We start from the raw sequence: 27,478 nt of genomic DNA on the forward strand, positions 1-27,478 counted from the left end.
GCCCGGCGCTGAACCTAGTTTTAATTTTGAGATCGCCCAAACTACTTCTTGTTCCATTATTTCTTTGTTTAAAGTTACCATCTCTACTTGTGAGATTTTGGGAAGATGAATTATGTCCCCAAAAATTCTAAATGTTCCTTTTTATTGTGTATTGATCGGTTTTATTTAGATTTAAGTTATATAAATCATAATAATATTTCTCAAAGCTCTTAGCTATATCCTTTGGACTTGAAAATAATTATTTGTTGTAACTTAACATATCTATTCTATTATTTTTTGGTTTTTGTTTTAGCGTATTTGCCATCATTCTTCCTGCCCTATTACCACAGTGGTAGAGACGCTGTTGCAGGGCCCATATAGACTTATCAACCAGATTCTCCTGTATAATTTCTATTTGTAGTTGTATATCCCAAATTTTAGTCATAGTTATAATGTTTGGAATATTTTTTATTATATCTATCCAACTTACCTCTCTGTTTCTTTTTTTGTGCTTGCCATTTTATCAATAATCTCTTATATATGCTTTATGAGTTAACTAAACTATTCCTTTAGAATTTACTGAGCCATCATTAATTTGGAAGAATAATCTCAGTGCTTCCTTTAATTTCTCTAAAATCAAGGGATCCTTCAGAAGCTCTGTTTCCATCCTCCATGATGTATTGGTCCTAGGCTTACCAACCATGCTCAAAATCACTGTGGCCAGCCCATAATCAAAACATACAATAGGACCTATTTCTGCTCCCTTTATGCTGTGTAAGCAGCCAATATCGACAAAAATATAATCCAGCCTACTATAAATGTTGTGCCTATGCGAAAAGAAAGAGTAATCTCTCTCTGAGGGATGTAAAGTTCTCCATGTATCATAGAGGCTATATTTTGCCAATAGCTTATAAAACTTTTTAGACTTTTGAACCAAGTAGGGGTCACGGTTAGATTTATTCAGATTTCCTATCCATACTTGGGTCTACCTGTAAGCTGAAGTCTCCACAAACAATTAAGGAACCCACAAATAATGTTTCCATTAGTTTCAAAGTGTGGCTAATAAATTTAATTTGACCATTGTTTGGAGCATAAATATTCAGTATCGTAAATTTTTGAGAATTAATCAGACCTGTCCATAATGCATATTGGCCTTCACTATCTCCTATAAAGTAAAAAATAAAATTTAAAGTAGAACTATCTTATTTTATGCCAGATTCTACGTAATGTCTATGTTGTATTTTAGGCAGATTAACTAGCAAAAAGGATCAGAGTACTTGTTCCTACTTTAAGGTCAAAGATTTAACTTTATGTTATATCTCAGCAGCCTTCAATTGGAATATCGTTACCAATGAATATTCTTTGATAGATAAATTGCCCTTAGTTTTCTTTTTGCTCCCTAAAATTGAGAGTATTGAGGTTTTGTATTAGTACGAAGCTATAATCTATCAAAATAATCTCAGATTACTCCCCTAAATTTGGTCGATATTGTTTGCATCAACTACTGCTCTGAAGAAATATTCATTCAATCGACGAAAAATATAACATATTAGTAAACACTACTCAGTATTTATATATACATATATATTTTTTTCTTTTTTTTCTCCCCACTTCTGCTGCATTACTAAACAGAAACTGAGCAAATTCTGTAATCTTTGTATAGTATACTACCCATCAACTGCTACAAAATCAATCAGCCTGAAGATTGTCTTGTTACTATCTGACATATATAATCAGTTAGTCCAATGTTATATGTCTCAATTTGGCTTGAGAGTACTATTCCTGATTGCAATCTGTGTCCAATTTGCAAATATCTTGCCAACTTCTTATATTAGAGGTATGTTCTTAACTTACAGGTATGTTATATCCAAGCCATTGCAACGTTGTAATTGTTAAGAGTCTTTAATAAGGGGTTTCCCATTTCTGCATTGCAGCAGTTTATTATGTTGTTCATCCAGGAAGTCAGTTAATTTATCTGTGCCACTTATGGCTGTAAAGAGCCTCTTTACTGGCTCAATCGAAAACGGACTCAGTGTTTATAACTCCCAGGGGCTTCTATGGAGGCTTTTACTAGTTAGTGCCTTTATTCCCCTTATCCCCCAGTATACAGAAAGATTTCATCCGCATATGTTTCTACATCAAGATGCTTCTGGACCCATCCTAGTCGAATGGCTGTTCTTGCCGAACCCTCAGGGATCACTGATGTCCTCTGTGCAGATGCTAGTTGTTGTCTTCCTTGTGCAGAGAGGACACTAGCATCCCCTCTCCCTGAAGTAGAAGCTAGGACAAATGATGGCTCACTAGGCCTGTCGATGGGAAGCTGTGGTGGTGTGGTCCTTCAGCAGGATACTCCTTTGGCAAAATCTCTACTCCGGTCCAATGGTGCTCAGTTAGCAGTGTGGAAATCTGCCAGCTTACCCACTTCCAATGCTTTTTTGGGGTTCCGGTCCAGCAGCCATTCCTGCACATCATCTAAGCAGAGCTGCAAAAACTGTTCTTTTATTAACAGGTCTTGCAAACTTTCTAAAGTGGTAATATCCAGTCCTGTAGTCCACTGTCGGAATGCTGTAACAAGTTGCCCCACAACTGCTGCATAACTTTCTGTGGGACGCTTTTGCAAAGTCCCAAATTCTTTTGATACACCTCAGGAGTGAGGTTGTACCGTTCCTGCAAGGCAGCCTTAATCGTATCATAGTCTTGGTCATACTCTGCTGGAAGCGCTGCAAATGCTTCCAGTGCAGGACCTCTGAGACCAGTCCTTTGGTAGCTGGTACTGCCTGCAAACCTTTTTGAAACTGTGCAGGAAAACATTCAGATCACCATCTTTATCCAAAGATGGAAAATTATCTGCATGTGGTTTGGGTGCAGAAGAGGCTCTGGAATTAATACTCATGGGTGACGCAGTCAATCTTTCCAACTCAGCCATTTTTAGCTTATGTTCTCGGGCAGCATGGCGCTCCACAGCTTCCCTCTCAGCCTATAGCTCTGCAGCCTCTCTCTCCCTCTCTGCTTGTTGCTCCCCCTTGGCTTGGCGCTCAGCAGCCTCTCTTTCAGCCACCTGATATTTGAGGATAAGCTGTAGTCTTTGGTTTGTATCTGCTGAGACCACATATTTTAACAAAGTTTGTAAGACTCCAAAGGGTCTCCAGATCTCGGCACATCATGGACAAAACCTACAGGTATCTCCTCTACAGTGTTTGAGGCATCACTTTGCACTGCTTATTGTATATCATAGTCCACTAGTGCTTGTAATAGTTCCTCCTTTGTTTTTCCCCAAAAGGGAATAGATCTCTCCCGGCAAAGCTGGTCTAACACTGCCTTGGACTGCGCCTGGTACCCAAGTTAGTAAATAAAAGATCGCAAAGAAAAACAGAGAAGGGGGGTGGGGGAACGACTGTTAAGGTGTGAATATATTATATATGCACTGAGTTCAGCCTTTGGAAATTGAGACACAATTTCTTTTAGTGCCTGGATTAACCATCAAATCCAGCAACACTAAAATCTGGTACAAAAAGATGAAGAAATCTTTTAGTTATCCTACCGCTAAGCCATCAATTTGTCACGAGCGCACCCTACTTCAAGTGTGTGCATGACATTGTTGTGGTGGTGAAAGGGTTAAAGTTCACTATTTGTCTGCACAGGACTGGAGATAATGACGAAATCCCCTTTAACACCACCCACACTTAAACATAATAATATAACTGTTACTATTTTAACGCTGCCACCACCAAGACAATTTATAAATGGGGTGCAGTGGTCCCCCAGGTAAATCAATAATAAAAACCAACCAAATACAACTTAGCACAATATCTAAGCAATTGCAAAATACTAACTAGTCTCTTCAGGTAATGTGATTCTTAACAAGACAAAGGCAGAACTTAATAAATTCATATTTATTATCAGCAAAAAGAATAGTCACAGTGCATACAAAAAAATAGATGATAAATTATTTACACCAACAACAGATACAAACAAAAGGGATCAAATAACAGAAGTCCTAAATCACTTACTTCAAAATTAGATCTTGGCCCCAAGCAAGTCCCAGGCATACTTCAGTTTCATTAGAGATATACCCTGTGGATTACCATGCCTCACCCAGAGGTGGAGTTAAGGCATATCTATAGAGACACTAAGGGACCACCTGCTTGTGTCCAGACCCCCATCAATCCAAATGGAAACATTTGGCTCTATCTTCTCATATGTACCTGCCACATAAATAATAATTGCATCTCTGAATTTGTTATTATTTTTCCATTCCATAGATAATTCACGTGCCTTACTCATGACCCAATTTAACAGACATCACAATCCTTTCCCATATGGTTACATTAGGCTACTCATGTTTGGGCTTATTTAGAAGATGGTGCTTGTAAGATTGTGCTTATTTAGAAGATGGGGCTTTTAAAAGTGTAGGATCTCACACCTTGCAGAGCCTTGATTAATTCACATCCATATGGTAAACTCCTTTTCACATTCCTATGCCATTCACACTACTTTCCAACGTATACTTTTTAATATTAAATTGGTAAAAAATAATGTTAATATTATCTTCTGTCATCTGACCTCTGTGGAGGTCCCAGCTTCAAAAGATGTAACCCCTTTTGACCTCCTTACCATTAAATGTATACCTTTTTAAATTCACAATACCATCTCTGCCAGGCAGGCAGGTCCTTATTGCACTACACAAATTACATTAAAGGACAACAGTGCAACAATGAATTATGCACCCTTGCCGTGTCAAGGGCAGCTATGCATTGTTAACATACCATAGAGGAGGGGCTAAAATGTAATTACAATTGGTAATTCCCAAAGTATATGACCAATATAAACATTATTATTGAATGATGACATATTATCCATAAAAAGAAAATATAGTCACACTGCTCGAATTAAGGTTTTGCATTACAAAAGGCCTTTCAGAAAATTATACATATCTCCTAATGTATGTCTACATCCTACTCCCTTCCATTCTATCCATTATGCTATTATAAAGTCCTTGTAGCTTTATAGGACCTTTAAGTGAGATTAAACCTAATTTGCATATTAATCATTCTTTATCTGTTGCTGCAACAATTTGTTGTATTAGGTCCTTCACTGTACGTTACATTAGGGTAGATCCCTTACTGGGTTAATCACGTAAGAGATCATTCAAGGTGAATTCTTTAAGTCAAGTTATTTAAAATTTGCCAGAGTAGCTTAGCTGAAAATTGCTGAGATGAAAGCATTGCCGAGTTAAAGAGTTTTTTCAGTTTGACTATTTTGGCGTTAAATTTAAAATTTTCTTTTAGTTCACTTTGGATTCTCAATTTTATGAAAAACACTGTCAATCTTGAGCGTATATTGGTTGTAGTGCAGGTGTGTAGTGCTGCCTGATCCTTCTATCTTTGTTAGCATGACACTCAACTAGAAGTAAATTAATCTTCTTGGTGCTCAGTCATTTAAGGAACAAAAAAAGCAAATGCCCTCTACTATTCCTTCATTATGATTTCTCTAGCTAATATTTATATATATATATATATTTTTTTTTTCATTGGCCCCCCTATCCATGACAGGATAATGACATATAGCCTTTTTTCGATACTCATAGGGAGGCGAGATACTTATTCCTTTTACGTTAATCAACTGTATATTTGCTTAGATGTTAAAGAACATGGGACACCCCCATATAAAACTAACTTGTGTTTGTAACTCACATGGGCTGATTGTGAAACATGTTAACACTTACAATCATCTTTTGAATCTAGACATCCTGGAAATATTAATTTATATTGAAGTAATCTGGCTATTCAAAATTCCTTGAATACTTCTAAATCACTTATTGTATTTAATAAATAAGCAAAACAGACTCTAATACTGTTTAGATTGAGAAAGCGTACTGGTGACAAGTCAATTGTATAAATATTTATATAAATATTTGCAAAATATTTATTTTCACCATAGGCCCGGCACCCACTCTCCCATCTTGTTCCTTGGCTCAGTGCAAATAGGCCCGGCACCCACTCTCCCGTCTTGTTCCTTGCCTTAGTGCAAATTCCAACCAAACTATAAATCTCCAAAAGAACTGCACTCCAGATGACTTCATAATGAATTTCAGTATTCTTTATTGTGCCCATTAACATAAGTAAACATTTCAGTCCTTGTTTAAGGACTTGATAAAAGTCCTGATACAAGGACTGAAAGAGTAACTCTATGTGATTGGACACAATAAAGAATACTGAAGCTCTTTACGAAGTTCTGGACTGCAGTTCTCTTTGAGATTCTAAATATGTATTTGAAATTAATATTATAGCAAAATAAATAAATAAATAAATAATATTAACATTATTTTTACCAATTTAATATTAAAAAGTATACGTTGGAAAGTACAGTATTGATTAATTAGTACTATGAATAAATAAATAAATATATATATATATATATATATTTATTCATAGTACTAATTAATACATACTGTTCTTACCAACGTATACTTTTTAATATTAAATTGGTAAAATTAATGTTAATATTCTATTTTTTAAGTGTGATTTATAGCATGCTATATATCCATCTATCTCATAGTCTGTCTATCAACCAATCAAGCAATCAATCAATCAACACTGCTTGTTTTCCCATCTTGCACTTTTTAGAATTACATTTGTAAAACTAATTTATTGTATGTATGCATATATTGTATACAAATATCGAATTGTATGGATGTATATATATATATCCATCTATCTCTTATGGCTGTCTGTCTATGGTATTTACTATATAATATATTTAATGTCTAGTCAAACAGTTTTATTCAAGGTGACCTAGTGTTCTGGCTATTTCAGTTTTATTCTAGGGTGATGGCATCCTAGTGGCCTTTGCAAACCATTAATGGCATTTTTGTGTCCTTGTTGAATTGATGGATAACGTATGCTCCACATAAAATGCAAATTATTCCGATTTAAGCCAAAGTAAATTCTGTATAATCCACTGAATCATTATATCTATTTAAGAGTATACAAAAGAATCATATTGAGCATTTGGTGCATTCATTACCTTTTAAATAACCATGTTTGAAGTATTGGGCATGGCTCAAAAGTAATTACAGTACTTTGCAATTTAATATCTAAAGCTGATTAGAATCCTGAACAATCCCACTTGGTTTTCTGCATTTTAAATATGTAGTATAAATTTGAAGGTTATAAATCTTTGAAATTACATTACGAGACACATTGCTTAAACTAAGAGTGCTATAAAAAAAAACTAATCAATTAGGAATTAAGTTGTATTCTTCCCAAAGCCATATTATCCTACAATGGCAATAAAGAGTTTAAATATATATGAATACATTGATGGTTTTATATTATACATAGAAGTTACTGATACAACTTTAATATTCGGTTTGCCTACATAAACTCACCCATGGTGCTATATAGTCATGGGATACTCTGTCTGACAGAATACAGTATTTTCTACACACAGTTTTGCCTGTAATAATAAATATGTAATACGGATTAAGTTACAGAGCACACATAAAAATACACATTAAATCTTATAAGTCTACTTAAAACCACCTATCTCAGCAAACAAATAGGGGATTCAGTTCCACCAAATGGCCATATTGTGTTAAGCCCACCACTACTTCTTATATATATATACATAGATATATATAGTGTAGATTGGATTAGCCATATTAGTCCAGTAGACACAATGCCAAAACATAGTATTGCAGTATGCAATGATACCCTTTTTATTGGATTAACATAATATTTCATAGACAAACTTTTAAGAGTTTTCCTCTCTTTCTCTCTTGACCTGAGGAAGAGAGGAAAACTCTCGAAGACTTGTCTTTGAAATGTTATGTTAGTCCAATAAAAAAGGTATCATTGCATACGGCAATTCTCTGGTATTTTGGCATCTTATATATCTATCAGGGCTCACATTTTTTAAGTCCTAAGCTACTAGATAGGCCTAAAATGTACTTACAATCTCAAAAAGCACATAATTAGCATTTTGTTTTAATACATGTCATACTCAAGGCATGAAATACTGGTGTGTTTGTGAATACAGGGATGTATATGTGAAGTGTGTGTGTGAATATAAAAGCAGGAGCTTATTTATATAGAGTGGCTGTGTGTGAATGCATGGGTTCATTTGTATGGAGTGTCTCTGCATGAATGCAGTCATGTATTTGCGTGAAATTTGTATGTGACTGCAGGAGTCAATAAATGCACCACATTCTCTACTTCTCTTCATCCATGACCCTTCTTCCTTTTCTGCATGCCCTTTCCTAAGCCATGACACCTTTCTATATACTCTTTCTTCATCCATGCACCATACCTACATGCCCCTTTTTCTACACCTACACTTTTTCCGCTGCAGGATGTTTAAACCCAAATAGTTATGATAAATTTATTCTATCATTGGGATTGGAAGATCTTAAAAATATAAAATAACTTTAATCTGAAAAATATTTTTTACAATAAAGAAGCTAAATTAGATGGCCTATGATCCTATGATCTAAAGGGATCTAAATCGAATAATGTCGGTTGAGACAAAATATATCAAGAGAGAAAAGGTTGATGACTATAGAAAATAAGCAAAATTATTGTTTAAGCTGTTAGCAATTAGGACTTAGCAAGACATTCATGAAGAAATTAGAGGTGATATTTTGTGAATATAATTTCTCTTCAAATACAACATTTCTCATTTTTTTTAGATGCTAATAAATATTGACAAATGTTCTCTTCATTATCAGTGTGCTGAGAACCACACTATGAACTATTTTTGACTCTAATCATTATTATATAATTATAGTATATTATTAAACATCTCAGAAAAAAAAAAGAAATCCAAAGAGTTTAGATAAAAAGAGTAGCCTTCGGAGAAGGGCTACCTTTATGAACTTTCAGCTTCACATATAAAAATATGAGGCAATAAATTAGAATGCAAATTTTATTCTAACTTGCTAGAAAAAAAACTCTATATTTTACTTTTCCAGAGGCAATAAATGAGACAAAATTGTTATAATGACAGCGCTACTCATACTCATGTAAGCCTCAATTACATGTACATAATTTTTCACTACTGAGTGCATTCTACATGTTGTTTACTACATTAGCTTCCATAAAACCTTGCATTTCTATTGTTTAACTTTGAGACTTGGGAGTTTTAGTCTTTCGGCCTAAACATCCTGGGATTTGAATTCAGTCATATTACTAATGCAAAATAGTTGTGTTTATGGTGCATCAGCATATTAGATACCTTACTATCATATTATTTTATCTTGTCCCCACATTCTAACGCAGAAGCTCATATTGAAAAATACAAATTTGTATATTAAACATCTCAAACCGAGTTATTGAAGTTTGCTATAAATTGATGACTAAATAAGAATCGGGGTGTTATATAAAAGCAATCCCATGTTAAATTTATAAAATTGAAGCAGTTATTTTTTTTTTTAAATGGAATGTCACACACTTTTACAACTTTGCCCTAGAAGCAGTCCTTATACATAATCCACAGAATCTGGTAAGGTAATGAGTCCTTATGATGAATAGTATAGGAGGTGGTCTGCATAAGCAGCAAGATATACTGTGATAAACTCCAATCTGAATTTCATGAATGTTCATAAGAATGGCTCAGATGTATTTAGATATATTCGCATTGATTTGCTAGGCAGGCGAAAATAGCCACAATTCAGTTAAAATCCGTTACTCTGAGAAATCAGTTTAAAGATCCGTAATATTTATTATCCTGGCACACAAGCTAGATTCCAAGTGTAACGGAGTTCTGCCAACAGATATGTTTCCCTAGTGTAAATGCTAAGGAAGCATGACACTAGGAAAAGAACAGGTGTAAGCTGGCAAGTATAGTTGCAAACAGTAAGAGGTGTTTCCTCTATCTCCAGCCCCGGGCTGCAGGGGGAGGGGGGCTATATAAAAGGGCTCCAGGAGATAACAGTAAAATGACTCCTGGACCATTTTATAATTAAAGCTGAATAAGGGCATAGGAGATGTATAGTCCACTGACCACCAATGCAATTATGCCTCAAGGGTTCAACACATAATATATATGGCATGACAACGCTTATGAACTCAATTAGCAAATTAACAAAAAAATATATAAAGATACCATTATCAAAAGTTGATAGACTGAGGGTTAATGACGGAACACCACTCTCAATAAATATTCAGAGCAATCATAGTTTCCTAAGGATGGTTGAATCCCCTGTTGCGCAGTTCCTAGTGCCTGCATTGAGAATGTCAAAAAAGCTGTGATTTGCTCTGGATTTTATTAATGACACGGAGGCTCCTATTATGCTATCTCTTTCTTACTTTATTCCTCAGCAACAAAGAGAAAATATAACTAAAAGAGCAAAAATTTAAAATATGAACACTATATAACAGATACAACCAGATCTGCCTAGTAACAGGGCAGCCATTCAGCTTATAGGAACAGTCCATAAATGTCTTGCTATGTACTTCCACTTCCTCTTTCTTTGCTGCTGTCCTCAGACCAGCTAAGTATATTTTTTCTCTCCTGTATATTTGTGCTTATTACTGTTACCAGGATTGTTTTTACCTGTTGTAGCATTTTGTTTGATTAATTGCTTGATTATGGTTTCTGTTTCATGTGTTTCTGTGTATTTTAATGACTTTTGTAATGTATTTGTGTATTTTTACATCCCCTGCGCTCTGCCCTGTTTCCCTGCCTGTTCTGCATTGTTCTTACTACAGGCAAGGATCCCGGGCTAGCAGGGGACGTTTTTCTCTTGGAGCTTTTCTGCTCCCTGGTTCCCCCTCCCTTTCCTCGCGGCCGCGTGTGCGGCCGCGTTATCAGCCGGCCCGATCGGTCTCCTCGCACCCGCTGGTGCGAGGGAGTTCCCGTCCACGTGTGGTGCACGCGGCCATTGACGGGGGAGGAGCTCTGAGGCACCCGCGGCGCACCCTGCATGCGGCAGCCATCTTTTGCCTCGGCACGCACGTGGCTGGTGTTACTCGGCGGGTCGGCTCGCTGTACCTCTCCCCTATCGTTTTTTACTTACTGTAAAGGTATTTTCCTCAGTGGGTTACTCAACCCCTCTCTGTTTAGGATATTTGTTTTCCCCATTTAGTCTGTCATTCTGCTGTCAGGGTCCACTTGCTAACCTGTACTTGCCCTGTGAATATATATTTAAAGGTACAGTTCTACTTACCTTGGATTGGTGTTCCTCTGCTCTGCAAACTATGCAAGCTAAAGGTGAAGGGTCTGATAGCCCCAATTATCCCAGTATGGACCCATTACAGGCCCCTATCACTGGGGAGATGGGCCTCACTCCCTCTCAAGAGTTCCAGGCCCTCATTGATTCCACCATGCAGAGGGCGCTGGCCTCGGCCATGGGAACTGTGTCTTCGTCCCTGTCTCATACCATTCAGCAGGCGTTGACACAGCCCCTGGCCCCTTCTCTTTTGCCCACTCCCCAGCCTGTGCTACAGCCTCAGGCGAGTCACAAGGCTCAGGCAAAGACTAAACACGTCTCTCCCGATGCGATGCAGGTGTTACCTGCCCTGACTGACGTGCCTATGGCCGTCCAAGATGGCGCGTTACCGCGCAAGAGAGCCGCTGGCTGGGCAAAATCGGCCAGAAAGTGGAAACGGGCGCGTGCCCGTGGTGATGATGGATCGGATATCGATCAGAGTGGGGAGACGGACTCGGATGCCCCTGACTACGCCTCTTATGAGGAAGGGGGCTCCGACGATGAGGCGGAGTTTGATGCTTCGGCGCTTCCTCCGGGTGAGGAGCAAGGCATATGTGATCCTCAGGGTTACCCCCTGTTCGATCCTGATGACCTTCGCCATCCTTGCCTGGCAGAATGGGACCCGCCCACGCACGTTGCTAGTTATCTGGCACTGCGTATGCGTACCCCTCTATCCAAGGAGGGGCGCAGTAAATTGCGGGCTGAGTGTCCAAGGCCTTCAGTGCCTGATGCGGCGTGCAAGGTGCCAGAGGTTGATCCTCAAATTACTCAGTTCCTGGCAAAACCGGTTTGGAAACCCAGGAAGGGACTGGAGTTTTCACTCCATAATTGCCAGGACGAGATTCTGGACACCCTGGGGCCCGCTGTCAAGCTTTATGAGCTACTGGAGGCGACTAAGGCAGGGACCAACCCCCTTGACTTCGATTAAGCAATCGGGTGGGTCCAAAGGTTGATTTGCCTTCTCGGCAACGCGAACACTGCCATGTCGGCTAAATGCCGCAAGGCGATTTTGCTCAATAGTTGGTGAATCTAGCGGTGAAAGAACCGGGTGCTTCCGCCAAGGGTATGCTCTTTGGGGAGTCTTTCGTTAAAGATCTAGGCTCCTTTGTACGCACCTTCACCGCCCTAGATAAGGCCCAGTCAAACCTGAAGCGTGTTTTTGGCCCAAAGGTTTTCCATGGGGCCGGGAGGTATAGGAGCCGTCCGCCTGGCCATGGAGCTCGAGGTCCCTCGCGGACTGACAGAGGTTCCTTTACTGCCCCTCGGGCCTACTAGGATTATAAGCCTGCACCCTTCTTTCCTTCACGCGGGAGACTGTGGCAGAATCGAGGAGGACATGGACAACCCTCGTACAGACGCCCTTACGGTGAGTAACCCCGAGTGTGTGTTTTTCCAGGCAAGCGTGGGGGGCAGACTAGCACTGTTTCTCGATATGTGGGGCATGATCACCACAGATTTATGGGTTTTGGATATGGTCAGGGGTTTCCGCCTAGATTTGTTGTCTCCCCCTGTCCAGATTTGTGTCCCACAGGAAATGAAATTACCAGAAGAGTAGTCCGGGTTGATTACCGCAGAGATTGCGGAACTTTCTGCCAAACGAGCTATCCAGGAAATCCCCTACGATCACCTGGGGTTCCTAAGCAATTTGTTCCTCGTTGCCAAGAAAGGCGGAGGAGTCCGGCTGGTGATAAACCTCAAACGCCTCAACGGTTTCCTCCGTTACCATCACTTCAAGATGGAAGGTGTTCATTGTCTCAGAGACCTACTCCGCCAAGGAGACTGGATAGTCAAACTGGACCTCAATGATGCCTATTTGACCATACCCATGGCGGAAGAGCACTGGGACTTATTGCACTTTATGTGGCAAGGACGTCGGTGGCGGTTTACCTGCCTGCCGTTCGGTCTATCTTCGGCTCCATGGTGTTTCACAAAGGTGATGAAGCCAGTAGTGGCATTCCTCAGAGCTCGAGGGGCCTGCATGATTATCTACCTGGACGACATACTGATTATGTCTTCGTCCCCCGACCAACTTCTCAGACACCTGGAATGGACAGTGAATCTTCTGGAAGGCATAGGTTTCCTCATAAATTGGGAAAAGTCAATTGTGGCCCCGGTACAGAGGATAGAATTCCTAGGTTTCGAGGTCGATTCGGTCGCCCAGTTCTTGTTCCTCCCAGAGGCCAAGTTAAAGTCTATGAAGAAGGAAATAAGGCGTGCGCTACGGGCCATCTATCTCCGTACGACAACTAGCGAGGGTGATCGGTCTTTTGGCCTCATCGATTCAGGCGATTTTTCCGGGACCACTACACTATCGGGCCCTACAACGTCTGAAGGGATCCCATCTTCGGTTGGGCGGTTCGTACGAGAGCGAATTGAGTCTGGACAGGGATTCCAAAGATGAACTGCTGTGGTGGTTGGACCATATGGAGGCTTGGAACGGCCGGGCCATCTTCGGTACCGCTTCGGTCGTGGTAATAGAATCGGACGCCAGCCTACATGGTTGGGGTGCTCGCTGCGGCAGTGTCTCCACAGGTGGAAGATGGTTCAAAGTCGAGTCTGCACATAAATTGCCTGGAACTGCTAGCGGGATCATTCGCCATTCAGAGTCTTTCTCCGACTCAGGGAAACTGTTGTGTTCTTCTGCGCATGGACAATGTGTCCGCGGTCAGGTATATAAATCACCTGGGTGGAACAAAATCAAAACAACTGGCGAACTTGGCCAAGGAGTTCTGGCAGTTTTGCCTCCACATCGCTGTATCGGTTATGGCCGAACACATCCCGGGATTGGACAACGAATGGGCGGATTGGAATTCGCATTACTTGAAAGACTCAGGAGATTGGCATCTGCTACCTTCGACCTTTCGACTGATAGATCGGTTATGGGGTCCGTTGCAACTGGATTTGTTCGCGTCCAGACTGAACTCCCAACTGCACCAATACTTCAGTTGGAGGCCGGACCCAGCGGCCACAGCGGTGGATGCGTTCCTACAAACGTGGCCGCAGGGGCGTCATTTTGCGTTTCTGCCATTCAACCTGGTCTCTCGGATACTGTCGTACTCGTCCAGACAGGATTGTTCGTTGGTGGTGATAGTTCCCCTCTGGCAAACTCAGCCGTGGTTTCCCCGTCTCCTGGAGATGGCGATGAATTTCCCACGGATGATCGAAATGCGACCGGATGTGCTTCTGGATCCGGATGCAAACTCGCACGAATTGGTGGATTAGAACCTGCTCCAGCTCACAGCTTGGTTGATCTCAGGGGACCCTGGTGTGTCGCGGACGTTCCGCAAGCTACTGCATGACTCTTGGAGAATGCTTGGGCAACAGGTACCAGAACAGCTTACAAATCTGCGTGGCGCGTGTGGTCTGGCTGGTGCGTGGGAGGACTGTTAGATCCACTTTCTGCCAGTTTGAAAGAGGTGTTCAGTTTCTTGACAATGCTTTTTTAATCTGGTTTGGCATACCGCACCATTAATGTCTATAGATCGGCCATCTCAGCCGGACATCTGGGGATTGACGGATCTCCGATTGGACAACATCCATTTGTGTGTCGCTTGTTGAAGGGTATCCGTTTCTCTAGACCTCCGAGATCCAGATATTCATCGTTTTGGGATGCTAACGTTGTTCTTGGTTTCTTGGAGTCGTGGCCCCTTACTGAGGAGTTAACGCTAAAACAGTTGTCATGGAAACTAGTTATGCTCCTATGTCTCCTTTCATGCAAGAGAATCTCGGACGTCAGAGCTTTGGACTGGAACGCGATCTCGTTCACCCCCGAGGGTGTGTCGTTTAATATCTCGAGGAGAACTAAGACGGCTTCTAAATCGGTTAATTACCCTAGGTGTTCAGTTAGACCTGCCCTGTGTCCTGTGGCTTGTCTTCACATTTACTTGGATCGCACTCGATAGTTGAGGTCATCAGAATTATCTCAATTGTTTATTTCCTTTAGGTCATCGTTTCTCCCAGTCTCCTCGACTACGCTGGCTCGTTGGTTTAAGAGTTTCCTTTCCGCTGCAGGGATTGATACTTCAATCTTTTCAGCTCATTCGGTTAGAGGTGCCATGGCATCGAAGGCTTCTACGATGGGATGTAGTTTGGATAATATCTTGAAGGCGGCGGATTGGTCTAAGGAATCTACGTTCCGCGATTTTTATTTCCGCCCGAATGAAACTTTTTCCTCGTTAGTTGTGGCTTAGCTTTAAACTAGCATAATAGGAGCCTCCGTGTCATTAATAAAATTCCCAGATTTTACTAATAACATGACGTAAAGTCATGATTTTATTAATGACACGGAGGCGAGTATTATTCCCACCAGACAAGTATACTAAAACTAAGTAAAAAATACTTAGTATTAGAAAATTAAGTGTTTTCCCGACACTATATAACACTTATGTCCCCCCCACCCTCAGGGCCCACCCACCCATGGGTCTGGGTCAGATTTACGATATTGGTTCAATCGGAGGGGTCTTCTTCTTCTCTCACAGTAAGTACCCATGATTTACTTGTTATTAGGTATGCGGTGTAGTCTTTGTATTGCGATATATAGGATATACTGACAGTGGTGTATTTTGTATACAGGCCGCATGATTCTGATATGTTGCACTCAGATCCTAAGTTTGGATTTTACCACCTATTTCTCTATTTTTACAGCTTGATTTCGTTGTTAATTCCTGAAGTAGATGTTTCGGTTGTTGGGTCTTCGGTTCAGAAGGCAAAGAAGAGGAAGTGGAAGTACATAGCAAGACATTTATGGACTGTTCCTATAAGCTGATTGGCTGCCCTGTTACTAGGCAGATCTGGTTGTATCTGTTATATATTGTTCATATTTTAAATTTTTTCTCTTTCAGTTATATTTTCTCTTTGCTGCTGAGGAATAAAGTAAGAAAGAGATAGCATAATACTCGCCTCCGTGTCATTAATAAAATCATAACTTTACATCATGTTATTAGTAAAATCTGGGAATTACTTGAACAATACAGAGCCTGTTCTTTTTGGTAGATGACCTCTATTTGCACGGTTGATGTCTTTGAGTCTATATGATCTTTCTATTTAAAAAAAATACAAACTTGAGCATAACAAATTATCCATAGGAGCCCATCGATGACTCCATATAGACGGTCAATGTGAGAGAATATTTTATAAGGGCATTCTCATGTTTTAAATTCTCAGTAGGAGCTCTATGATTGGGTTTCTTGGAAGTCATACCTATACATGCTATTGAACTAATCTCGCAAAAAAAAGACTTTTCTCAAGCCAGCCAATCACAGCACAAAATATATAACTGATATTTTATATATATATATATTAGGCGCATTTGTGTGCCATTCTAATTTGTCCAAATCATTTTTCCTGAAGCGATTGCATGGATGTAAGTCTTTCAAACCAAAACTCCACATGGACATATCCCAAATTTACTGACAGAATGTTTTATTTTGGTCTAATCAATTTGGCTGAACTTAATTTTTTGCATTGTGTACATATCTAGTTACCAGCTTTTCTGTGGGTCATTGCTTGAAGGGTTACACCAACCCTTTTTTATTATTAGATTTTTGGCTTTATAATGCCTTATTGGTTATTTGTCACTTAGCCCCACTGTGTCTTATCAAATAAAAACCTGTAAAATTAGCCAAAAACTTACCTAAACCCAATGCTGGGCCAGGCTCTCCCAGACCAGTTCCATGCCTACTCTGCCCTCACAACGCATCATCCTTCAGGGTCCTTGCTTCAATCACATACGAGGAGGGCTGCATAAGGAGAGAGCTCTGGAGAGCAATGTAAGAGAGAGACGGCACTAATTTGTGTGAAACGGAGGAGAGCTGCAATGAGCGAAAGAGAGCCAGTACTCAGCAATGTGATTTACGTGAAGGGGGAGATAGCCAACACTGTAACTGTGCCAGAACACAGCAAGATCAGCTTGTCTGTAATGTATGTGAAGTGGAGGGTAGAGAGAGGGCTTCTGTAGCAGGCAGAAGTGGTCCCGGTAGTTGGAGTAACCCTTTAATCTAAGAAGATTTCATCAATTTTTTTACTGTATATCACAAGAAAGCACAAACACTGGTCCAACAATATTGACCTTTGAAAGATCAAATTTCTATACCCTCTGCTTGTACAACAAAAATGTCATTAGTGAAACAATAGAAATGTTTTATTCAGCATAACAAATATTCAGCATGCATATTTAAGTATTAAACATTACATATTTTATACATAACATATGCAAACTGAAATAGCTGCTATATTCATCAAGTTCTATGAAAGCAAACTCAACAAGTTTATTTTTTATATAAACGTGAGGCCCATGTAAATTTGATTGTTGCACCGATGCGTTACTGAATGCTCATTCAGTCACTAACGATGCTATAATAAAACCAAGATAACAAGAGTATCATGTTGTGATTTTATAGCCTCAATCTTGTAAGATATTAAACCCAAACTACAGATTTTATTCACAACTAAAATTTTGATTTGCACATAGCCTTCAATGTCACTTCACAACATAAAGGTCAGGATCTTTTTTTGTGCAGGATTAAAATTGATAGATTTGCAAGTAAGGAAATAATATATATATATATATATATTTAATCTCAAGGAAGACGTGTCTTTATACATCCTTCAAAATATATTTTTATGATTGTTTTTAAATTGTGACCTATGTAGTAAAAAGTCCCTCAAGTACATTTACATAGTTTATCTTGCTTTAGTTTTCCTGTTGTTATAAGATATTATAAATAAAACTTTTCATATAAAACAATAAATATTTGCAGTCACACTAATATATCACAATTGTGATTGTTTATTCTTTTCTCATATTAAATATATATTTTTAAGGGATTTACTCGAATCTTATGCACCATCGAATCTAATGCACATTCAAATTTTGGAAACTTAATTTTGCCATTAGATTTCAGTAAATATGGAATCTTTTAAAATATTTATAGAGAATGAAGATATGTTGCTCACCACTGAATCACAGTTTAAACTTTTTTCTTTTTTAAATAATTAATTTGACTGTGATGCAAAAGAAGTTGAAAATGTAGGATACATATTTAATATGATAATTCAGCATGTCACAAAACATGGGTGGTTGTGGATTAGGGGGTTCATTGCTGGTATATAGTTTTCAGGGGTGCTTATTGAGTGGATTTGGTATTTGTTATTTGTCTGTTACACTATGGTTCATTATTCAGTAGAAAAGGGGGAAACTATTGTCCGATAGCAAGGTAACTTTGCAAATAGTATGCAGGGAGCACACTGGGTCAGGGTCTGGGCCCATTGCCAATGGTATTGTTTGTCTGGTAGTGGGGTGTTTGAGTGTAGGTTGGGAGATTTCTGGACAGATAGACTTTCACCTAATTTTTATTTTTGAAAAACTTTCACCAAAAATATGGGCACCCGAAAGCAAGAATCACAACTGGGGTTTTTATTTTATTTTTAACTTGAATAATGAATTTGGTTATGCACTTTTTATGTGTATTCCTAATTCAGTATAAGAAAAATAGTACCTAGAATTTGATATATAAAATGTGTAATCTTTTTAGTAAATACTTTCTTTTTTAGTGCTCTTTTGTACTTTCAGTATATTTTAGTTTACATTTATCAGTCATAATGATAATCGATTATGATGAAGAAAAGAAGATAAAAACATCCTTTGTTTTACTTCCAATATTTTCAGGTTTATGTTTGCCAGATGTTTTGTTTGTTGCTCAGAACATTCATGCATTCATTATATGAACAATAATGATCACTGCAGTAGTAGTATTTTAAACGTCATGTATGGACATCTAGTCTAAGAGTTATATCTTCTTCTTTGTTTTTGTTTAGTTTTTTTTTTTCACCCACTATGAATAAAAAAGTGATTGTATAGTTTTTGATTGACCTTCCTTCATGCATTTGGTTATCTTTAATATGGCTTTAATGAAAATATATCTCTCAGGAGGTAGGAGACGTTCCATGATAACTATGAACAATTTAATCAAAGTACTACTATTATGGCTCATGGTTGGCCCATTAATGTGAGAGGTGTTATGTTTTTTGAGGCTGAGAATAGGCCAATATGTTTTTGCACTCACTGTGGATTTAATTGACATGATTTGTAAATAAATTCCTTTCCTGGAAAGTAGAACAATTCAATATATCTATAAAAACAGATCTGGATTACACGTTAGGTGGCCAAGTCAGCTGCCTAGACCCTGAACCTAGACGGGGCTCGGTGGCCCTTTGAAAATTTACTCTCTGGTGGACTGTGGTATAAAAAAAGTTCATATGTTTTCATTTAATACACTGGTTGAGAAATGATCCTTCTTCTTTAGAAAATATGGTGGCCATTTATTTTTTTTCCAGAATCCATGGAAGCATTCTGTTTTAGTTTGAGTTTGCAGGACCTGAGTTCATCTGTTTTTTACATTTATAGATTGACTGAGGGCTGCACAAGTGATAGGGTTTCTGGCCAGGCTTTGCTGCCTTACATTGTCATAAATGATTGTGTAGTTATTGTACATGCTACTAGATAGGAGCTCAGAGTGTTGTGTGGGACCAAATAATTTTTTAGATGTTCTGGGCTAACATTGCCTTGCATGATTGAGCAACTCTGTTCTTATTTTTTATTTAAAAGATTAGGATAACATGGTTACATAGGCATCCAGCTTTGACACTTCATGCATTCCTCCCTTTTTTTTATCACAGCAAGTCAGGCTTCAAAGGAGTAGCTAATTAATACATTGTTGTAGAGAAGCATGCTTTGAAGAAGTGTTGTCTCTACGGATAATATCTATTGTTTTTTTGTATCCCATCTCAAAGTTTTTAATTAAAGAACTATACCCTCTTTAATTAAAAGGTAAGGAAACTGAAGACAAGAAATAGCTAGAGTGAGAGAGAGTAGGAGATGGTGAAGGGGAGAAAGAGAGATAGAAAGAAAAACTCAGACCCTGTGTTGGACTCCGCCCAATACACCTGCTCATCATACTCCTCCCACAGTTTCCATACTTTATCACAACTTAGTGTTGAAGTTCGCAACTGAGCTGTGAAGTTGTCCATTAAGTGATTATCTTTTATTTTAGTATTATGTTATTGTTTGTGGGCATCTCTGTTCCCAATCAGACCTGTGCTAGTCCCCACCTTACCCAGCATAATTTTATTCAGCATATTTAGACATTTTTGTTCTGCCCTGGGTAATCCCTCCGTTGGTTTAACCAGTAGAAAGGTCCATGGTTCTTTGTCTATATGTTGGTGTAAAACGTCCGACAACAGCTTTCTAACCACCTTCCAGTACTGCTGTACTTTGAGAAATGTCCACTACATGTGCATGTATGAGCTTTTATGTCCACAAGCTTTCCAACATATGTCTGTCGATGACCTACCCATGTGGTGCAGTTTGAAGGGGGTTGTGTGCTATCTCATAATTGTCTTATAGCATTGTTCTTGTAGGTTCGCACAGATAGAGGACTGTCCTGCAGCCTCCTAGATGTCCTCCTACTTTCCACTCTCCGTTGTGTGTTCTTAGTCACTATCCCATTGGACACTATATTGGGGTGTGTCTGACTCATTGTCTATGGAGCTAATGTAGGCATATATGGTGGAAATAAGGCCATTTGTTGAGTTTTTGTTATGGATAACTTTTTAAAGAAGGTCAGAGGGCTGGTAGATGCTTTCCTAACTGAGTCTGCATTTGCAAAGTCCTTAATTCCATGTACTGAAAGAAATCTCCAGTTGTTAAAGGAGTTAATTGTTTCAGGTCTTGGAATGATCTAAAAGTGTTCACTTCAAAGAGGTGCATGTACCTTTGCATACCAGTGTCTTGTAATCCCTGGAAATCGCTAGCTCATAGCCATGGCTCAAAAGCTTTATTGTGTTTGAGGGGACGAGGTACTCCTTAATATAAATTTGTTAGCAGTCAGGTCGTCCCAGATACTCATCATGTTAAGAACTGCTGGGCAGGTAGTGTGCAGGCATGGTCTGTAAGGCCTATTGTCACGATTCGGGAACCTAACACGCTAACAGGTCACAGAAAGTAAAGGGTGCTGTACCGGTCCTTAGAATGGCCGGGTTAAGCACTCTAAGAATAGTCAGGAGACAAGCCAAGTAAAGGGAGCCAGAAAACAGGAGAACGAGAAACAAGCCGAGGTCAGAGGAATGGAGAATACAGGAAAATCGGAATAACAAGCCAAATAATCGTAACCAGAAACACGAGCAGACTGCAATACAGGTATCACAAGACCACAACAGGGCACTGAGAGACAGGAAAGGTTAGTATATAAATCCTGTGGTTAATTCTGATTGGATAACTTCCAATCAGAATTAACAATCACACGTGGGAGATATTTACACCTCCCACTGTGATTATGATACTGTGGCTTTAACGCCGGGTCACGTGACTGACCCAGGCATTCGTATAAATGTGGATTGCAGCATCCCCTTACAGCCACCCGCGGAGCCCTGACACCTAGGCACCCAAACCTAGTATTGGGGCATGTTGGTGCCCATCATGGCAGTCTCCAGATGCACCAATATGTGTATATCTGGGGGCAATAATGTTAGAGTACAGGAATATTTGGTAATGGTTTTCTGCATCTGGTGATGTAATCCTTAGTTATGCTATAGAATGCTGGACATCTGCAGGATGACTGATGTTCTGGGATGCGGTTGTAACAGTCTGTGATTCTGTGCTAGTCTGAGGCAATTATCCCACTTTCGCTAAATGTTTCTTCCACTGCAATGTCCTAGTTTCTTATTAAGTACACCATACGTATTATCCGTAGTGTGTTTAAAGAACAGATAGGGATTTATTTTAATGCAGTGTTTAAGTATATAACACTATGGCCTCGATTTAATTCTATCTGCAAAAAAACAACTAACAATTGACTATTGTTTATAATAAAAAAAATTAAATTAAAATTCACCTAAATTGAATGCCAGCTGAAATTCTAGCTGCCAAACCCCATAAAGAGGTAGGCAGCTCAAAATAAAAGCCATTTATCAGTTCAGATCAATTAAATTATCACTGTCAATGGGTTGTGGGAGTGATATAATAGTGCTTCCTCAACACTCTAAACATAAAATACTAAATACAGAGTATATATGAATGTATACATAAATCCCAGTGCTATAAAAGTGAATGATTAATTATACAACTATATGCGGATGAAGTGGAAGAAAATACCTAACATATAAATATAAAAAACAACATAGTGTGAACTGTTTAAAAAACTAAGTTTAAAATAAATATAGTACTACCACTCACATGGCTAAGAGCTGTACCAGGCTCTGTATAGCAGGCTCGAGGGTGCCAATACTGGCTTACAAACCCACTGATTAGGCAGCAGAAGACGGGACTTCAATGTATGATGAAAAAATAGACTTTTTTTAAAAATATAATGCGGAAAACCGTAACACAGGTGATTTTTAGAAGATGTGAGATATATAAAGATGAACATTTGAACTGATCATCAGCACTGGAAGAAAGCTTACCTAGCCAAAACGCATCTGCTGCATTTTCATATTTTACATTGTTTTTATACTCCTGGTTACTGTCTGTGAGGTGGTGAGTGGAACCCTGGTTTTCTTTACTATTTGGATTTATGCACTTTTAGTTTCACTCCCATTCTATTTAAGTAACTTGAGTTTTTTATGTTATATTTAAATAAAGTCTATTTTTTGATCATACATCTCAAGTCCCATCTTCTGCTACCTAATCAGTGGATTTGTTAGCCAGTATTGGCACAAGTGTTTACATTACAGCCTAGGGATAAAGTTGCTTCCTTAAGCAGTCCTTCCTTATGTGGAGCACTGCCATTCAGTGTCTCCACCCTCTGCTTGCAGACACTGACCTTTCTCATAGAGATGCATTGATTCAATTCAATGTATCTCTTTGAGGGGTTGCATTTTCCAGGGCTGTGTTTTCAGGCTGTGTTTGACTTGTGCTGCCTCTGCCCCCGATTTGCCTCCTTGACAGTCTCAGCCAGTCCTATGGGGAATCATTGTGATTGGTTCAGACCACCACTTCTGATGATGTCAGCAGACAGCAGGCAGGTCAGAGGCAGACAGGGGCAGTGCCAGGAGCAGCAGACTTGAATACAAGTAAGATGTTACTACATTTATGGAGGCAAGAGGGGGCCAGGAGGGTTAGATGGTTGTTCTAATACATGTGTGTGTTCCTGACCCTATAGTGCTCCTTTAAAGTTTAATTTACAGATAAGGAAATAACAACTTTTAAAATAATTTAAATCTGATTGACAATGAAAACAGTTTGATTTCATGCAGGCTGTGTGAGTCACGTACAGGGGAGGTGTGGCTAGGGCTGCATAGACAAAAAAAAGTTATTAGACTCCAAAATGGCAGAGCATTGAGCAGTAAAGCTTTAGAGGCATGATCTATACACAAAAACTGCTTCATTAAGCTAAATTTGTGTTGGTGACTATAGTGTCCCTTTAACCATAACCCCACGTAATCCTAACAGATTTTTTTTTTCTGTTTGGTTCTTCAGTCATCACAACTCACTGTATAGTTAGTTAACAGACACTATAATTTGAATAACCCACTTCCAGCTTCCATTATGTTGCTATGTTCTGAGGAGGATTTAATTAAGGGAATTGTATTTATTTAACCATCATCACTACCAAATTATTAAAAAGGGAAATTGCAATTGTTAATTTCTTTGAGACAAGAGATATGGAGCTCACATATAAAAACAATATTCATTGAGGCCTAAATACATTTAGAGACATTTCCTTTATTGTTACTTTTTTATCACTAGCAGATATAGTGTGTGTATAGTGTGGAGTTTATATTAATAGATATCATTTTAATAGGAATTATCTTAGTGGAACAAATAACAATTGTGCTGCTTACAGCAGGAGGGACAGTAAAACGTTGATACAATTGCTTACTTGCTGAGCCCATTGGTATATGCAAGGAGTCTGTATATATTTTTGAGGGAAACAGAGGAATATAAATATTATGACAGCAAATAGTATAGGGATTGCATTCTAAAATAAATGTAATGCTAAAGCAAACCAATGCTGTGTATATATGGCATTAGCAGTGAAATGGTTTGAAGTGCACTTCACAAAGAATTCTTTAGGCAATACAAAAACATTTACTATTTTTATTATCAAAATTAGTAAAATGATTATCAAAATAATATCTACTGCTTTATCTTTAATGTATTTCTAAATGCACAAAATATTAGTACATTTGAAGTTTGACTATTTTCATTGAGAAATTACAATATAAATCAGTTCTGGCAATATTTTAACCTTTACATTATTGTTCTGAATATTAATCTATCCCTAGTCAAATTGTTTTAAACACCTGAAAATGAATGCATTCCATTCTATGAGTAGGTTTTATTTTCTTCAGTGGTCACAATGGAACATGCACAATTACGGTGGCAGAGATCTGGAAAATTCATTCATTTAAAGACAGCAATACAAAAAACCTTGAAAAGTTCCAAGCTCTGAATGTCATTTAGGGCTCACATTGGTTTGATTGAATACTTTAAATAAAATTATATATTATTCCTAGATTTCCTTCTAGGAGGACTCTATCTGGGCTATTCACTAAAGTCCAAATGCAAAATCTGGACATTGTTCACACTATTCAACAATATCCAGATTTTGCAATTCAAGCCCCAAATGGGCTTGAATTTTGATCTGAATGCTGCCAGATGGCTAAAATCTGGACATGAGTGATTCAAATCTTGACCCAGATGCTTTTTACAAAAATCTGAACTACTTGCATTTACAAATTAATATCTACAGAAATATCTACAGAAAATGTAAAAATAGAATAATATGAACCTTATTTTCATTAAATGTTACTTTGTGGTAAAACTATTTTCCAAAAATGAAAAATGCGTGTATGGCAATTTAATATTTAACACAAGTGACATAATTTTCATAACACAGAATAGTTTTGTACGATATAAATTTGTTGTTACAAATGTGGATGTGCATATTTGAAGTAATTATGTTTTTAATGAAGTGAACAGTTGCCAACCCAATTGTGTTTCTAGGCAACTGGAATTTGCACGCTTTCTGTATGGTAGAACATTTGGTAAACACAGAGCTAGATATTTGCTACATTTCTGTAACAGAAGTTAATATAAATTAAAAAGCTAATTTTAGTATAAAGCCAAAGATTAGTAAAGCTTTTATTATGGCATCCCTCCCATTGCAATAGTAAAATATAATAGATTTACAAAGATTAGTAAAGCTTTTATCCTGGCACACATCAAACTGAATGTGAACTATCCTGTATTTTACAGAACACTCATCAACAAGAAAATACGCAATATTTCACTTCAAAGTTAGGCAACAAGAGACTGCAAGAGAGGGATATATGTGTGTTTGACTTCAAACTCACCAACAAATGTTTTTGGATCTGGCCATCATTTCTGAACTCCTTAGATCCATCTTCACAGAATAAAAATTAAACAAGCCCTTGAAAATCTCAACTGGCTCTAAGCACCAGTGGTGCTATTATTTTGTAATTGTTCTCATGAATGTGGACTACTACATAAAATATGGAGGGGGTGCTTTGCCCTTTACAAATGGAATATTTAGCTTCCAAAGTAACTACATGGGTTCCACGTTTGGTTTTGTTAGTTTTCCTGTTTTACATGGATTTTATTTGCCAGTCAGGTACTGCACCCCTAATATGTGGTATATATCAGCAGTGTGGTATATTAACAATTTGGCTTCATACTGTACTTCTCTCTATTGCACTGATTTATTGACTACTTATAATATCTTATCCTGAAGAAAAACAAGCATGTTTGAAAGTAAAGTGTCTTGGTTGTGTGCCAATTCCCACACATTACATCATCAGCTTTGAGCTCTGTCCTCACTGGATATTAGCTTGGCTAATCAAGAACGATGTGTAAGTTGTAGGGTATGTTTAACCAAACTCCAAGAGTTAAGTGTTGGTGGGTGGATTGTCTGATGGGCATGGTTTCTGACACTTGTAAATTAGTTAGTTACTAGTTCGGTAATTATGACCCATGTTAGCTGAACTGCAGATTCAAGAAAGTTTTGCTGTGCTTCCTAATGGCATGAATACATGTATGAATATTAGGAGAAAGAGATAGAAAGGAAACTGTATCCATTGACAGTAACAAATATAATATATTTTATCATGGGGAGCGAAAATGTGGGTTCAAATGTACAATGCTTCAAAACCATTTTAAAAGCTACACAACATTGATAATTGAAAATATATATATTAGGGCAAAAGTTGTAACATGCATAAAAGCTGTTTTGGGGCATGTAGGGCATGTTCAAGAACTTTAAATAAAGTCTATTTATGAAGAGTATAAGTACTATAATGATTATGTCTACATAAATACTAAAATTTGTTCGATGCCCTAGATAAAACCACAAGATAAGGAAGCTTAGCTGAAAAATGAAATACATAAATCTTACCATTATTTATGTATGTATGTATAAATAGCACTTGTCAGATCTCCTCTTAAATGACCTTCAACACTTTTACTAGTGACCGATTTTCAGGACCCTTCATTAAAGGCTCTGAAGATTAGCAGGGTTTTAATAGGTAATTAGTTTGCATAACATCATAAACATACTTCAACCTTTACTTGCATGGAAATATGTCCAGTAGTGGTTATATAGAATAATATTTGGCAATATGTAAAACATGCAATTAACATGGATTTAATGGCCCTTGTATAGGAAAGCTATAAGCTGTTAATATTAAAGTTTGATGTATGGGTCATAGTTTAATGTTGAGTTTTCTAATGGTTTATACCAAAGGAAAGAGAAAGATTACGCATGTTGAATGAGACTATCCACACCAAATTGTATATTTTATATTTTGTCTCTTTTAAATGTGTGTGTTTGTGTTTATCCTTTCTTCAAGATAGCTATGCCTTTAAATATGTTTATGTTTTTATAGGAGCATGGTATTCCAACATATATGGGCTATGCAGTCGCTCCACATCACTCAGGTGTCTATCCGGTACACGTACAACTCTATGAAGCCTGGAAGAAGGTTTGGGGAATTAAAGTTACTAGCACGGAAGAATATCCTCACCTTAAACCTGCACGTTACAGGCGAGGATTTATACACAATGGCATAATGGTAAGATTATGTTCAAATAACAAAAATGTGTTTACGTTAAACAGAGGTTGTGGAAAGATTAGATAGATTTCTGCTAAGGAAAAAAAATGAAAATCAAGTACAAATACCTCATTTTTTAACTGCATTCAGCAGTTTATTGCAGGACCTGTGCAGTAGTATACATATTAGTTATTTGAATCTTTCAAAAATATTTAGTAAATATTG

The 27,478-nt window shown here is 38.2% G+C and overlaps 1 protein-coding gene across 1 annotated transcript in view; it reads left to right on the forward strand.

Annotated features, from left to right (window-relative positions):
- LOC134615515 (bifunctional heparan sulfate N-deacetylase/N-sulfotransferase 4-like) overlaps nt 1–27,478 on the forward strand; it is a 423,933-nt gene that overhangs the window by 185,438 nt on the left and 211,017 nt on the right. Inside the window, exon 6 of the mRNA XM_063460046.1 lies at nt 27,089–27,274. Within this exon, the coding sequence (XP_063316116.1) occupies nt 27,089–27,274 (186 nt within the window). The remainder of the gene's footprint in view (nt 1–27,088; nt 27,275–27,478) is intronic.

This window comes from Pelobates fuscus, chromosome 6 (genome assembly GCF_036172605.1).
Source record: "Pelobates fuscus isolate aPelFus1 chromosome 6, aPelFus1.pri, whole genome shotgun sequence".
In the NCBI taxonomy this organism is placed as follows: Eukaryota; Metazoa; Chordata; class Amphibia; order Anura; family Pelobatidae; genus Pelobates; species Pelobates fuscus.